General features: G+C 39.1%; 1 protein-coding gene across 1 annotated transcript in view; it reads left to right on the top strand.

Moving 5' to 3' along the window:
- LOC133381713 (zinc finger protein 208-like) overlaps positions 1-16,733 on the top strand; it is a 58,935-nt gene extending 42,202 nt beyond the window's left edge. Inside the window, exon 3 of the mRNA XM_061621116.1 lies at positions 14,028-16,733. Within this exon, the coding sequence (XP_061477100.1) occupies positions 14,028-15,744 (1,717 nt within the window). The 3' untranslated portion in view covers positions 15,745-16,733. The remainder of the gene's footprint in view (positions 1-14,027) is intronic.
- Positions 16,734-17,182: the final 449 nt, after the last annotated feature.

Raw genomic sequence — 17,182 nt, 5'->3', positions numbered from 1 at the left:
AGACAAATCTGGGCTTAGTGACATCAAGTGTTATATGGACCTGAAAGGAACTTATGTTGCTGTGTGAGACTGCAGGATATTCAGGTAACCTTGCTTTCATCTGGCCATGCAAAGATAACGTAAAATCTTTATTACGGTCCAAGACCAGCGGTATAATTACGGATCCTCTGAATATCAGAGTGGAGATAGAATACAATACAGTGTCATTGCAGTGAGAAAGCTAAAAAGCTAAAACCGGGTCCACATAGTAATCTAGCTAAAACCTTGATCTAATAGACATCGCATTAGGTCCCTCCTGCGAGCCATAGCAGCTGTGCAGAACGAGGCGACCTCAGAGTGATCCGTGATTCTGAATCTGCTGTTAAATATTGTAAAATCATAGCTTGTGGGCTCAGAGGAAGATTAGATAAAAGTGGGGAGATGAACTTAAGGCGGAGATCTGAATAAAAAGGGCAGCAAAGTAGTACAAGGTTCACTGTCTCCACCGCATCTGCTCCACAGGGGCAAGTTCGATCATAACAATCGACTCCCCTGTATCTACCCTCCATTAGTGCCGAGGGCAGAACATTGAATCGTGCCAGGGTAAAAGCTCTCCTGAGTTTTGGGGTAGATAAACTTGAAATGTAAGTGGCCAAGTTACAGGGATTTACATTAATACTGCATTGTGAATAAGCGGCAACTAGGCTCATGTTGTTCTGATACTCAACATCTTTGAGGTGTTGGATAATTGTTGTTTTAGCGGTCGTATGGCCTAGGGCACCAATCGCTGGGAGCGAAAAACCGAGAGTTCCGAGTTTGTGAATCATTACCCGTTGCCATTGAGATTGGAAGGAATCTTCCAAAGTTAATGGGGGCATTCCAGTGGGTAAAAATAGCAGCTTCATCCAGTAGTTAAATTTTAATATCCAAGTGTGGGTCTCAATCAGAAGGGCACCTAATTCCAAGCATAAGGTCACACTGGGGATACATCTCGGAGTGCCCAAAATGGACCTCATGAATTTAGATTGTACCCTCTCCAACAATGCGTAATTGCCTGCACTACAAATTTGGGTCCCGTAAAGACGTTGAGGAAGCACCTTGGCGTTGAATACCTGGACTGCTGCCGGAATGTACTGACCGCCCTTTGTATAAAAGAAGGTGAGTAAAGCTCTGGCTGATTTCAGTGCTGGCGCAGCAGACTGGACAAAATGCTCATTCCAAGAACCTAAGGGATGGAATGCAATGCCAAGGTAACTGAAGGCATTGACTTGGTCAATACTAAGGTTGTCAATTTGCCAGCGGTGTTTATGTCTACTTTTGGCGAAAACTAAAACCTTGCATTTCGCATAGTTAATTCTCAAAAGTTCATCCACACAAAAGGAGGCAAGTTCTCTTAAGAGACGACGTAAGCCCACCTGCGTTTGGCATAACAGGGCAATGTCGTCGGCATATAGAAGACAGGTTAAGTGTCTCCTTGCCAAGACAGGAGGGTGAGAGTTTACTGCCGACAGGCGTTTTGTCAGCGAGTTTATATAGATATTGAATAGGGAGGGAGGGCCAAGCAAAGATAAAAGGGGGAGAATTATGGAGATGCAAAAATAGAGAAGCAGATAATTGGGCTTCATCTAGTGTAAGTCACTTTATTTGCGGTCAAAGACCCATAATACAAGGTAAAATACAAGAGAAAAAAATAAAATACATGGTTAAACTGTTTTGTACTATATACAGAAATCAGAGTGGAAATAATTCGCAGGCTAGACAGACTACAGCTTTGGAGTGGGCCAACGTGACATGAGATGGATTAAAGCCTGCCCGAGGGTTGGAATTGGGCATTGGACTGTTTGTTTTGGTTATTACTTTTGACTAAGGTCATGGACATGGAACAATAATATGTATTTCTGGGTATAGGGTACTGACATTGGAAATTACTCCAGGAACTTGTGCTGTTCTTGGGGGAGGAATTTGGTTTTATCTTCCGACTTGTGGTCGGAGAGCCCAATTCTTCGGGTTGCAGGAAGCGCATCTCAAGGCAAGAAGAGCTAGTTGATGGCTTGGATACACCTGGAATCGGATCATAATGTTGGGGTCTAAGTATCTTCCTTCCTTTATCAGGGGCTAGGGGTCTATTAATATTGCTTGATAGCAAACTGTGTGAAAGAGATTGGTTTGTCATAGTTCTAGACGGAGATTTGTTAAAATTATCTGAAACTAAAGGGAAGGCTTGGGGGGAATCAGCTCTGTTTGATTCGGAGCATCGCTTTGTTAAGCTTTGGATAAGATAAGCCAATCTCTTAGTAATTCCTTCCTGATCTGGTTTAGGTAGACGGTCATAAGATTCCATAAGGAGGAGCTCTTCATGATCTAGTCCCTCCTGCCAGTGAAGTTGAAGTTGGCATTGGGCCGGGGGGTTAGTCCAAATGGGGAGCTCCTGACTATTCTGACTAGTAGGGGGTGTCTGGGGCCGAGATCTTTCTTCCCTTGATTGCAGGAGGGAGCGGTTAAGCAGTGAATTAAATGGAGCCTTATTTACAAAGTAGCGATGAATCCGGATACCATGGGTATAGAGGTCTTCTCTAATTTTGTAAATCTGTTCGGCGATAAATATCAATTGGAAGGTGAAAATGACACGTTTTTCGGGAAATTGTGAATAGAGATAAGACACATGCTTAACGCAGTTCTTGTATGGAATGTTCGGAGAGTAAAGTCTAAGGCAGGACTTACATGTTTTATCCATGTAGTCGATCTCTGCTCCAATTGCGTAGGTAAGAATGTTACTGCTAATTTGTCTCTCGCCAATTGCAAGTTCCAGTTTGAGGCGTTGCAGAATCTGTCTGGAAGTAGGTGGGCATCGGTAGATTCATTGATATCTGAAATCCTGGATCCATTCTCTGACGTTTCTGTGCTGGGCTCTATTAAGGATTTAGTTTTCTTTTTTTTTTTTTAATAATTTTTATTCAAATTTTTCAAAAAACAAACAAAACAAAGTCAAAAAAACATAACAATACAACAGAAAATAAAGATAAAATAGTTGACTTCCGATTTGTCGCAGATCAGCTATAGGTATATAGTATACATCAAACCTGTCCCTTAATGTATACATACAGAATCCCTTTTCTCCATAGGCTGTCTTAATTAATCGTCAAATCCCAGTATCATCATTTTATTTTGATCTTTCAACAAAAAGTCTAAGAGAGGCTTCCATTCCTTAAGAAATGTATCTGTCGATTTTTCTCTAAGTAAACACGTCAATTTATCCATTTCTACTAAGTCCATTAATTTCAATAGCCATTCTTCCATTGTTGGTGTTGATTCCATTTTCCACTTTTGTGCATATAATAATCTTGCTGCCGTAATCATATATAATATTATTCTTCCATATTTCTTTTCTATTTGTTTATCCATAAAACCCAATAAAAAAAATTCTGGTTTTGACTGAATATTTATCTTTAGAATTTTTTGCATCTTCCTACCTATCTGTGCCCAAAATGATTTTGCCTTTTTACACAGCCACCACATATGATAAAATGATCCTTCTTGTTGTTTACATTTCCAACAAACATTAGAAACATTACTATACATTTTTGACAACTTTTCTGGAGTCATGTACCAACGGTACATCATTTTATAAAAATTTTCTTTAAGATTATAGCATAGTGTAAATCTCAAGCCTTTTTTCCACATATTTTCCCATTGATCCATTTGTATGTTATAACCAAAAATTTTTGCCCACTTTACCATACACTCTTTTACTTGTTCTTCCTCCATATCCATTTTCAGTAAGAGTTTATACATTTTCGCAATTATATTTTCATCATTTGTACACAATCCTATTTCAAAAGCAGATTTACTTATTTCAAACCCATACATTTTCTTGTCCATTTTATATCTTTCTAACAATTGTAAGTAGGCAAACCATTGAAAACTATATCCTTCCTTTGTCAGTTGTTCTCTCTCTTTCATTATATATTCTCCATGTACATTTTCTAATAGTTCTTGATAAGTTAACCATTTCTCTTTTCCAGCCATTTCTCTTCTGTAAAACGCTTCTTGACTTGAGACACATAATGGTATTTTCGAATAAAACCTTGGTTTATATCTATTCCATATTTTCAACAGAGGACGTCTTATAAAATGATTGTTAAAGTCTACATTTACTTTTACTTTGTCATACCATAGATATCCATGCCATCCCCACTTCAATTTATGGCCCTCCAAATCCAATAGTCTTTTATACCTCAATAAGATCCATTCCTTTATCCAGACTAGACAGCAGGCAGCAAAATAAAGTCTCAAATTTGGTAATCCCAGTCCTCCTCTTTCTTTGGCATCTTGTAGTAGTTTAAATTTAACTCTTGGTTTTTTTCCTTGCCATGCAAATTTAGAGATATCTTTTTGCCATTGTTTAAAAGGTAAATCAGAGGATATTACAGGTATTGTTTGAAACAAAAACATCATTCTCGGTAATACATTCATTTTTATCACAGATATTCTACCCATTAATGACAGTTGTAGTTTATCCCATCTTAGCAAATCTTTCTTAATCTCTGTCCATAATTTTTCATAATTATTATGAAACAACTTTGAGTTTTTATTTGTCATAATGATACCTAAATATTTCAACTTTTTCTCTATTGTAAAATCTGTCTTGTCCATTAACTCTTTCTGTTCCCTTAAAGTTAAATTTTTCACCAACATCTTTGTTTTTTGATTGTTGATCTTAAATCCTGCTAACAGTCCAAATTCTTTTAATTTGTCCGTCAATACATTAATTCCTTCCAGAGGGTTTTCTAGTACAATTATCAAATCATCAGCAAATGCTCTCAATTTATATTCTTCTTTTTTTATCTTTAATCCTGAAATTCTTTTATCTTGCCTTATATCTCTAAGCAGCACTTCTAAGACCAGAATAAATAAAAGGGGAGATAAAGGACATCCCTGTCTTGTACCCTTTTGTATTTCACATGAATCCGTTAAATCTCCGTTAACAATTATCTGAGCCTTCTGAGATGTATAAATCGATCTAATCCATTTTATAAAATTGTCTCCAAAATCCATTTGCTCCAAAACCTGAAACATAAATTTCCAATTCAAATTATCAAATGCTTTTTCAGCATCTAAAAAAATCAAAGCTGCTTGTTTATCATTTCGTTGTTCTAAATATTCCAAGACATTCAAGACATTCCTGACGTTGTCACGTAATTGTCTTTTAGGTAAAAACCCTGATTGATCTTCCTGAATAAATTGTTGCAATATTATTTTCAATCTTTCCGCCAAGATCATTGTAAAAATTTTATAGTCATTGTTCAATAGAGATATTGGTCGATAGTTTTTTGTTTTAGTTAAATCTTGCTCCTCTTTAGGTATTAATGTTATATTAGCATTTTTCCAACTATCCGGTATCTTTCCCTCTTGCAGAATAAAATTCATTGTAGACTGTAAAGGTAGTAAGAGTTCTTCCTCCAAACATTTATAATACATTACAGATAACCCATCTGGTCCTGGTGCCTTTCCTAATTTAATTTTGTTTATAGCTTCAGATATCTCTCTGGACGTAATAGGGCCATTAATAGCTTGTCTCTGAAAGTCTGTAATTTTAGGCAAATTCTGTTTAGATATATACTCTTCTATTTTTTCAGATGGAATTTCCTGACATTTGTACAATGTTGAGTAATATTGATGAAAAATCTTTTTGATTTTTACATTATCTGTCAACGTCTCATCTCCTTCTTGTATCTTTAAAATAATATTTTTTTGACGTTCTTTTCTTAATTTATATGCTAACCATTTCCCAGGTTTATTTGCAAATTCAAAAGTCCTTTGTTTAGCAAAATTTAGTTTTCTTTCAATTTCTCTAACTGTCAGCATTGATACTTGCTTCTGTAACATTTTAATTTGATTTACAATAGAAACTTTAGTTGGATTCTTTTTCAATTCTTCCTCTTTTTGTTTTATTTCTTCCAAAATTAATTGCATTTTCTGTTGTTTCTTTTTTTTTAATTCAGAGTTACATTTAATAAAATATCCCCTCATAAATGCCTTACTTGTATCCCAAACGATATTTTCACTTGTTCCTTTATGTAAGTTATGTTCAAAGAACTCTTTTAATTTCTTCTTACATTCTTGTACTACTTTGTCATTCTGTAATAAAGATTCATTTAGTCTCCATCTAAATCCAAGATTTTTTTTTTTTAATGTTAATATCACAGGATTATGATCTGAAAAAGTTTTTGGTAATATATCCATTTTAAAAGTATCCTTCGCTAAAATTTTAGACATCCAAATCATATCAATCCTCGAGAATGTTTTGTGTCTTTCTGAAAAATAAGTAAATTCCTTTGCATTATCATTTATATATCTCCAGGTATCCACCAATTCTAAATGTTCCATCAGTTCAAAGCAAATCTTCGGTAATTTACCCTGTGTCTCTTTGATATTTTTTTCAGAAAGCCTATCAATTTTTGGTGAGATTACCCCATTCCAATCACCCATGACACACCAATGATCATATGAAAACTCTGACAATTTTTCCATAAGTCCTGTGTAAAACCTTGTTTTATCTTCATTGGGGGCATAGATACCCACTATCAAAATGTTTGTACGCTGTAGAGTAATTTCAACCCCCACAAATCTACCACTATCATCCAGTAATACCAATTTAGGAAGCAATTGTGGGTTAATGTAGAGAACAACTCCATTTTTTTTTTTTGGTCCAGCCGAAATAAATTCTTCACCCAAATTTTTACAAATCAGATATTTGGAATCTTTCTTCTTAATATGAGTTTCTTGTAAACAAATTATATCCAATTTTAATTTTTTCAAATAATGAAACACTTTCTTTCTCTTCTGCGCCGTGTTAGCTCCATTTATATTCCAAGTTAGATATTTGTAATCCATCTTTAAGCGTGTAATTTAAAATGTGCCTGATGCTCCTTTTAATCCATCATCTTCCTTCCCTTCCTCTGCATATCTTTGTTGACTTTGTTCCCCAGGAATTATATCCATATCTTTGAGTTTATCTTCATCCATATCTTTTGAAGCTTTTCTCAAGAAGTCCCTTGCTTTTTGAACAGTATTCAGTCTATATTTCTGTTGTCTGAATGTAAAGATCACTCCTTCTGGAACATCCCATCTAAATTGAATTTTACGTTGCTTAAGTTTCTCTGTAAGGAAAGCATATTCTTTTCTCTTACGTAAAAGTCTAATAGGAATTTCTTTCATCACCAGTATTTCCTTACCATCAATTTTAAAGGTATTTTTAAAGTGTTGCTGTAATACCATATCTCTGGTCGTCTTCTTTATAAAATGAACAAGCACATCTCTTGGAATTTTATTCATTGTTGCATATCTGGAATTAATTCTATACACTTTGTCTATTTCAAATTCCATCCGATCTTCATTCAAATCCAGAAATTTTGCTAGAGCATTAACAATTTTATCTCTGATGTCTTCACCTGTTTCCTCAGGGATTGCACGGAATCTCAAACAATGTTCTTTATTTCTAAATTCAGTCACAGCCATATAGTCCAAGTTTTTTTCTAATTCCAGATTTAATATATCTGTTCTATTCTCCAAGATTTGTACCTTTTCTTTAGTGTTTTTTGCATCCTCCTTTATTTGCCTAATTGTCCCTTTAATCTCATCCACTTGTGTTTTAATATAGTCTTTTATATCTGTCAGTTCAGTTTTCATTTCCTGTTTTATATCATTAATCCCTTCCATTATTTTTTGAAACAAATCTGGGGGTATAGCCCCTTCCTGTGGATCAGTAGAACCTCTTCGCTCCTGGGCCTTAGTTGCTTTTTTAGTTGTCATTTTCAAGAAAAGCCTTTAATTTCTGATATTAATCACTGTTCCAAAACCTAGAGGCAGTCTATTTCTTTTTTTTTTCCTCCACCAACAAAAGAGTTAATATTCCAGGCCTGTTATTATAGTCCAGCCAGCACAGCACAGTTCTTATCTACGTCCAAGAATGCAAAACAATTCTGGTTCCCAACACCAAACGATTAGTAACATATACGAGCAGCAGATTCGTCCAAAAAGAAATAGTCCAAGGAGAAAAATAGTCCAAAATATATTTCCATCAAATAATAATTACCTCTCATCCGTTTTTAAACTTTAAAACTCCAAATTCAGGCCAGCTTTTTGTCGTAAAAAAAGTATATAAGTTGTTTACATTTTCTTTCTTCCTTAATTATATTTAAAAGAGAAAAAGTATGACTCACCCAGGTTTCTCAGTTGCTGATTCATAAACAAATCCCTTTTATTGTAGTAATTTAAGCCGAATGATAAGATTTAGACAGAAGTGGGCTCACTGGTTAAGGACGTTTTTTTAAGAAGAAAAAAAAAAACGCTTCGCTTTTTTCCAGTACAGCTTGCATGGAAATCCTGACTCCGTCTTCAGCCGCTCGGCATGCCTTCTTATCCCAGGGATTTCCTGATCAATTCCAGCCGCCGACAGCTCAACGAAGTCTTGTGGAAAATCTGATCGGTTCTCCTATACCTTGGAGAACATTTAAGCCAGTCAAAGTTTCCTCTTGACTGGCTTTTAACCTGAAAAAAGCTTCCTCTGAGGCAGAGATCTCTCAGAGACAGTCACCAGCTGAGCACTCACTTCCGGGAAGTCAAGGATTTAGTTTTCTCCAACAAGGGACTTAGCTTATTTAAATGTTGAGGGCTGGTTTTGGGGGGTATTTTTGTTTTGCAAGCTTGCATGGAAGTTAGCTGAGTTTTAATTGGTGCGTTCAATAGCTTGAATAAAGGGTTAAAATTCATTCTCTTTGTTAAAACAGGTTTAAAATTCTTTATATTCTTTGGTTTCTTCATTTTGTTAGCCCTCCGGTAAGCCCGATGCAAAGACGTAGCGTTTTTTGCTTTCAGTTCTGACTTCCGTGTCGAGCATTCTCGAATAGCTGGGGTAGCAGAGGTGGAGTCAGGGGGGTTTAGTTCCTCCGACAAAAGCGGCCCCAAAGACTTAATCAGAGTACTGAGCAGACTATTTGTTTCAGCTAGGTAGGCTTTTATCAAACTCAGTTCTTCGGTAACAGCTATTCCCCAGCCTAATGACGGCAGGTTCAGTCCTGTCATACTCTGCTGTGTTGAAAATTTATTTGTGGACTGATTCTCTGGATGGGCACACCTAGGTTCTTGTGATTCATTTATATCATCTATGGTTAATATTTCTGAAGGAATCTCCTCATCCCTCAGAGTTAGATTGCAATTAAAGCCTGCATCCTGTAATTCTTCACCCAGGCTTTTACTATGATTATCCTCCTTAGGTAGCTTGATTGTTAGTTGATGGTCTAATGACCAATCATGTTGGAATAGCGGCTGGGGGTCATCGTTTGCATTGTTTGTTGATAAGGACTGGGAATAGTGAATAGTAAAATTTGGTGGAAAGAATTATCAGAGCTTGAGATAGTTGAGATGGTTCAGGGGGGGTTCCCTTCCCCCAAGGAGATACCTAGGGGGGGACTTCCGGTTCTGGTCCCGGTAAGACGCTTTCTTCTTCAGCTCTAATCTCAGCTCCCTTAGTTTACAACTTGTAATCTTTTAATTCCTACCTGCCTTCTGGCAATAGAGATGGCAGGATGCTTAAAGACTTGGCGATTAGCCCAACATTGTTAATTCTACTTCAAAGCTAATGGGTAGCAGTAATTAAGATAACAACCTGACTCCCTCCACAGAGCGTATGCCAAAGGAGCAGGAGAAATAGGACATCAAAGCAAAATACTTATGTCCCTGCTACATGACCCCTGAATAAGAACATAAGAATATAAGAACATAAGAAGAGCCTGCTGGATCAGGCCAGTGGCCCATCTAGTCCAGCATCTTGTTCTCACAGTGGCCAACCAGGTGCCTGGGGGAAGTCCGCAAGCAGGACCCGAGTGCAAGAACACTCTCCCCTCCTGAGGCTTCCGGCAACTGGTTTTCAGAAGCATGCTGCCTCTGACTAGGGTGGCAGAGCACAGCCATCATGGCTAGTAGCCATTGATAGCCCTGTCCTCCATGAATTTGTCTAACCTTCTTTTAAAGCCATCCAAGCTGGTGGCCATTACTGCATATTGTGGGAGCAAATTCCATAGTTTAACTATGCGCTGAGTAAAGAAGTACTTCTTTTTGTCTGTCCTGAATCTTCCAACATTCAGCTTCTTTGAATGTTCACGAGTTCTAGTATTATGAGAGAGGGAGAAGAACTTTTCTCTATCCACTTTCTCAATGCCATGCATCATTTTATACACTTCTATCATGTCTCCTCTGACCCGCCTTTTCTCTAAACTACAAAGCCCCAAATGCTGCAACCTTTCCTCTTAAGGGAGTCGCTCCATCCCCTTGATCATTCTGGTTGCCCTCTTCTGAACCTTTTCCAACTCTATAATATCCTTTTTGAGATGAGGCGACCAGAACTGTACACAGTATTCCAAATGCGGCCGCACAATAGATTTATACAACGGCATGATGATATCGGCTGTTTTATTTTCAATACCTTTCCTAATTATTGCTAGCATGGAATTTGCCTTTTTCACAGCTGCCGCACACTGGGTCGACATTTTCATCGTGCTGTCCACTACAACCCTGAGGTCTCTCTCCTGGTCGGTCACCGCCAGTTCAGACCCCATGAGCGTATATGTGAAATTCAGATTTTTTGCTCCAATATGCATAATTTTACACTTGTTTATATTGAATTGCATTTGCAATTTTTCCGCCCATTCACTCAGTTTGGAGAGGTCTTTTTGGAGCTCTTCGCAATCCCTTTTTGTTTTAACAACCCTGAACAATTTAGTGTCGTCAGCAAACTTGGCCACTTGACTGCTCACTCCTAATTCTAGGTCATTAATGAACAAGTTGAAAAGTACAGGTCCCAATACCGATCCTTGAGGGACTCCACTTTCTACAGCCCTCCATTGGGAGAACTGTCCGTTGATTCCTACTCTCTGCTTTCTGCTTCTTAACCAATTCCTTATCCGCAAGAGGACCTCTCCTCTTATTCCATGACTGCTAAGCTTCCTCAGAAGCCTTTGGTGAGGTACCTTGTCAAACGCTTTTTGAAAGTCTAAGTACACTATGTCCACTGGATCACCTCTATCTATATGCTTGTTGACACTCTCAAAAAATTCTAATAGGTTACTGAGACAGGACTTTCCCTTGCAGAAGCCATGCTGGCTCTGCTTCAGCAAGGCTTGTTCTTCTATGTGCTTAGTTAATCTAGCTTTAATCATACTTTCTACCAGTTTTCCAGGGACAGAAGTTAGGCTAACTGGCCTGTAATTTCCGGGATCCCCTCTGGATCCCTTTTTGAAGATTGGCGTTACATTTGCCACTTTCCAGTCCTCAGGCACGGAGGAGGACCCGAGGGACAAATTACATATTTTAGTTAGCAGATCAGTAATTTCACCTTTGAGTTCTTTGAGAACTCTCGGGTGGATGCCATCCGGGCCCAGTGACTTGCCAGTTTTTATATTGTACACTAAGCCTAGAGCTTCCTCTCTTGTTACCACTATTTGTCACTATTACATCCATGATGAAAAGGGCCCAATAATAAAAGCCTGAAATGATTCACAACGTGGAGAAGACACTCTGTGGTGAACAGGAGGACCCGAGGGACAAATTACATATTTTAGTTAGCAGATCAGCAATTTCACATTTGAGTTCTTTGAGAACTCTTGGGTGGATGCCATCCGGGCCCGGTGATTTGTCAGTTTTTATATTGTCCATTAAGCTTAGAACTTCCTCTCTCGTTACCACTATTTGTCTCAGTTCCTCAGAATCCCTTCCTGCAAGTGTTAGTTCAGGTTCAGGGATCTGCCCTATATCTTCCACTGTGAAGACAGATGCAAAGAATTCATTTAGCTTCTCTGCAATCTCCTTATCGTTCTTTAGTACACCTTTGACTCCCTTATCATCCAAGGGTCCAATTGTCTCCCTAGATGGTCTCCTGCTTTGAATGTATTTATAGAATTTTTTGTTGTTGGTTTTTATGTTCTTAGTAATGTGCTCCTCAAATTCTTTTTTAGCATCCCTTATTGTCTTCTTACATTTCTTTTGCCAGAGTTTGTGTTCTTCTTTATTTTCTTCATTTGGACAAGACTTCCATTTTCTGAAGGAAGACTTTTTGCCTCTAAGAGCTTCCTTGACTTTGCTCGTTAACCATGCTGGCAACTTCTTGGCCCTGGTGGTACCTTTTCTGATCTGCGGTATGCACTCCAGTTGAGCTTCTAATATAGTGTTTTTAAACAACTTCCAAGCATTTTCGAGTAATGTGACCCTCTGGACTTTGTTTTTCAGCTTTCTTTTTACCAACCCCCTCATTTTTGTGAAGTTTCCTCTTTTGAAGTCAAATGTGACCGTGTTGGATTTTCTTGGCAATTGGCCATTTACATGTATGTTTAATTTAATAGCACTGTGGTCACTGCTCCCAATCGGTTCAACAACACTTACATCTTGCACCAGGTCCCGGTCCCCACTGAGGATTAAGTCCAGGGTTGCCGTCCCTCTGGTCGGTTCCATGACCAACTGGTCTAGGGAATAGTCATTTAGAATATGTAGAAATTTTGCTTCTTTGTCATGACTGGAACACATATGCAGCCAGTGTATGTCCGGGTAGTTGAAGTCACCCATTACTACCACATTTCCTAGTTTGGATGCTTCCTCAATTTCATATCTCATCTCAAGGTCTCCCTGAGCATTTTGATCAGGGGGACGATAGATCGTTCCCAGTATTAAGTCCCTCCTGGGGCACGGTATCACCGCCCACAATGATTCTGTGGAGGAGTCTGCCTCTTTTGGGGTTACGAGCTTGCTGGATTCAATGCCGTCTTTCACGTATAGAGCGACTCCGCCACAAATACGTCCTTCCCTGTCCTTCTGATATAGTTTATATCCAGGGATAACCGTATCCCACTGGTTTTCTCCATTCCACCAGGTCTCCGTTATGCTCACTATATCAATGCTCTCCTCTAAGACCAAGCACTCCAGTTCTCCCATCTTGGTTCGCAGGCTCCTAGCATTAGCGTACAGGCACTTGTAAGCAGTGTCTCTCTTCAAGTGTCTTTGGCACTTGTGGTTAGGCCTGTGGTAATTTTGCTCTTCTGAATTTATATCCTGTGCCCCTGCTCTCACAATGCCTACTTCTAGGCCTACCCCTTTTAAAATTTCATCATTTCTTTGGTTTTTATCCCAGGGGGGAGGTTTATTCCGAACTGGACCTTTTTCAGCTCCTGTCGGGTTTCCCCGCTCAGTCAGTTTAAAAGCTGCTCTGCCACCTTTTTAATTTTAAGTGCCAGCAGTCTTGTTCCATTCTGGTTCAAGTGGAGCCCGTCCCTTTTGTACAGGCCCGGCTTGTCCCAAAATGTTCCCCAGTGCCTAACAAATCCGAACCCTTCCACCCGACACCATCGTCTCATCCACGCATTGAGACTGCGAAGCTGGGCCTGTCTGGCTGGTCCTGCGCATGGAACCGGTAGCATTTCAGAGAAAGCCACCTTGGAGGTCCTGGCTTTCAGCATCCTACCTAGCAACCTAAATTTTGCTTCCAGGACCGCACGGCTGCATTTCCCCATGTCATTGGTGCCAACGTGCACCACGACCACTGACTCCTTCCCAGCACTGTCTACCAAACTATCTAAATGAAATAATCGAAATAAATCAAACCATAGAGACCTTTGCAACATAACGTATAAGAGTATAAGAGTACTCATATATCTTCTGCTAAACTTGATACCAAAAGAATTGAACAGTGATATCGGCGTCCATTTTAAGGCTTATCCTGGCGATTACATAATGATTTTTACAAGGAAAAAATGTCAGGAGCTGGGCTTCATCTGTGATGAAATGCTTTGTTTTTGCCTTGAAATTCCAATGTGTTTTTTTCAACCCTCTTCCCCCTCAGCAGGTGACCGGCAGAATGAGAATTATAGAAAACCACAGATGGTGCCACTGGTAATAGCCAAGACTGAGAGTCAAAAAGAGATATTTGGAAATCACAGGGGACCAAAAACGTCTGAAAGAAAGCAGCCAAAGAATGGGAGCAAGAAATACTCTACTTGTCATAGTTTTCATCAAAGAACACACACTGGAGAAAAACCATTTAAATGCATGGAATGTGGAAAGAGCTTCAGTGTAAAAAATAGCCTTACTTCACATCACAGAACCCACACAGGGGAGAAACCATTTAAATGCAGGGAATGTGGAAAAAGCTTTACTCAGAACGATCATCTTACTTCACATAAAAGAACCCACACAGGAGAGAAACCTTTTAAATGCATGGAGTGTGGAAAGAGCTTCAGTGTAAGCAGTAGCCTTAAATTACATCACCGAACACACACAGGGGAGAAACCATTTAAATGCAAGGAGTGTGGAAAGAGCTTCCCTCAGAATGGTCAACTTACATTACATGAAAGAACCCACACAGGGGAGAAACCATTTAAATGCAAGCAGTGTGGAAAGAGCTTTAGCCACAAGTGGTACCTTACATTGCATGAAAGAACACACACAGGGGAGAAACCATTTAAATGCAGGGAGTGTGGAAAGAGCTTCAGTGTAAAAAACAGCCTTACTTTACATCACAGAACGCACACAGGGGAGCAACCATTTAAATGCAGGCAATGTGGAAAGAGCTTAAGTGGAAATGGTAACCTTAAATTACACCACAGAACCCACACAGCGGAGAAGCCATTTAAATGCAAGGAGTGTGGAAAGAGCTTCTCTCGGAATGATCAACTTTCATTACATGAAAGAACCCATACAGGGGAGAAACCATTTAAATGCATGGAGTGTGGAAAGAGCTTTAGACACAAGTGGTACCTTACAGTACATGAAAGAACCCACACTGGAGAAAAACCATTTAAATGCAGGGAATGTGGAAAGAGCTTCAGTCAGAGCAGTAAACTTACTTTACATCACAGAACACACACAGGGGAGAAACCATTTAAATGCAGAGAGTGTGGAAAGTACTTCAGTCAGAGCACTAGCCTTACTTTACATGAAAGAACCCACACAGGCGAGAAACCATTTAAATGCAGGGAGTGTGGAAAGAGCTTCAGTCAGAGCAGTAGGCTTACTTTACATGAAAGAACCCACACAGGCGAGAAACCATTTAAATGCAGGGAATGTGGAAAGAGCTTCAGTGTAAACAGTAGCCTTACTTTACATCACAGAACCCACACAGGGGAGAAACAATTTAAATGCAGTGAGTGTGGAAAGAGCTTCAGTCAGAGCAGTGACCTTACTTCGCATCAAAGAACCCACACAGGGGAGAAGCCATTTAAATGCAAAGAGTGTGGAAAGCGCTTCAGTCAGAGTGGTAACCTTACATTACATGAAAGAACCCACACAGGGGAGAAACCATTTAAATGCAGTGAGTGCGGAAAGAGCTTCAGTGTAAACAGTAGCCTGAAATTACATCACCGAACACACACAGGGGAGAAACCATTTAAATGCATGGAGTGTGGACAGGGCTTTAGTCAGAGAAGTAAGCTTACTTCACATCAAAGAACCCACACAGGGGAGAAGCCATTTAAATGTAAGGAGTGTGGAAAAAACTTCAGTCAGAGCGGTCACCTTACTTCACATCAAAGAACCCATACAGGGGAGAAACCATTTAAATGCAGGGAGTGTGGAAAGAGCTTCAGTCAGAGCGGTCACCGTACTTTGCATCAAAGAACCCATACAGGGGAGAAACCGTTTAAATGCAGAGAGTGTGGAAAAAGCTTCAGTGTAAGCAGTAGCCTTGTTTTACATCACAGAACCCACACGGGAGAAACCATTTAAATGTAGTGAGTGGAAAGAGGTTCAGTCAGAGCACACTTACTTCGTATGAAAAAACACTGTGGAGTAACTTTTTTAATGCATGGAGTATGGAAAGAGATTCAATGAAAGCAGTAGGCTTACATCACAGGGGATACGCAGGAGAAACAATTGAAATGTAGGGAGTATGGAAAGAACTTCAATGGGAGCTTTATTCTTCATCTTGCAGGCTACATAGATTAAAGCCCTATACAGGTTGGGGCCAGGATGCTTAAAAAATTATCTCACCTGTTATATATGCAGCCCATCACTGAAGTCTGCAGAAGATGGCCTCTTACGCATACCATCTCATTGGGAAGTCCACTCTGCATGATAGAGAAACCTGGCCTTTTGTGTGGTGGCATCTACTTTTTTGAACTTCCTCCTGTTACATATCAGACAGGTTTTTTGTTTTTGTGGGGCCTATAGAAGACCTTCCTTTTTCAACAAAACTTTTAAGTGCAGAGCTTTATTACTGTTTCTGTGGGATTTTAAAAGGTAAAGGTGTCCCCGCACTTGTAGTGTGAATCGTTTTCGACTCTTAGGGTGATGTCTTGCAACATTTACTAGACAGACCGTATATATGAGGTGGGACTGCCAGTTCCTTCCCCGGTCTTTCTTTACCCCCCAGCATATGCCGGGCACTCATTTTACTGACCACGGATGGATGGGAGGCTGAGTGGACCTCGACCCCTTTTACCGGAGATTCGACTTCCTCCTTCCGTTGGCATCGAACTGCAGATGTGAGCAGAGCTTCAGCTGTGTTACTGCCGCTTACCACTCTGCGTCACGGAGGGTCTGTGTGGGATTTTAAAATATTTTTAATTGGTTTGCATATGAAATGTTTTTTTTTGGTGGTATTTTTGAGATACTTTCTGGGAAGTGATTTCTAAATGAAAATAAAATAATACTAGTCCTTGTTTCTAAGGGTCTCCTTACTCAGTATTTTCATATAGTTTAGTTTAGCATACCTTTAACTGTTGATTTTATTGATTTTTAGTGTTTTTTAAATGTTGATTTTTTTATTGACCATTTTAATGTACATTTTATATTCTTTATAAAATACTTCTGCAGTGTACACATTTTATTAATATAAATAACTAAAAAATGTATTTTTGTGTATAACATGGTTTTTATTTTGCTTAGATGTTTTTTGTATTGGCTATTCTAACATCTTTCATAAAGTAAAATGAATTCACTAGTTTTCTGCTGATATATTTTAAATACATTTTCCAAACTGATTTCACTCCACAGTCTCATCTGGTCTCAGTGCTATTTCCTAGCAGGCAAAAGAAGGACCTCACTGTCATCTGGTGCGCATAGAGAAAAGGAGTGAGAATTGGGTTTTGTCAGCGGTCACATAGCCAAATGGCTTCTCCAGGCAATAGAAGGGCCTTTAGGAAAGGCAGCAAAGCTGCAGAAA

Source organism: Rhineura floridana, chromosome 3 (assembly GCF_030035675.1).
Source record: "Rhineura floridana isolate rRhiFlo1 chromosome 3, rRhiFlo1.hap2, whole genome shotgun sequence".
NCBI classification, from domain to species: Eukaryota; Metazoa; Chordata; class Lepidosauria; order Squamata; family Rhineuridae; genus Rhineura; species Rhineura floridana.
The sequence above is the reverse complement of the archived record's forward strand: the minus strand, read 5'-3'. Positions and strand labels throughout refer to the sequence as shown.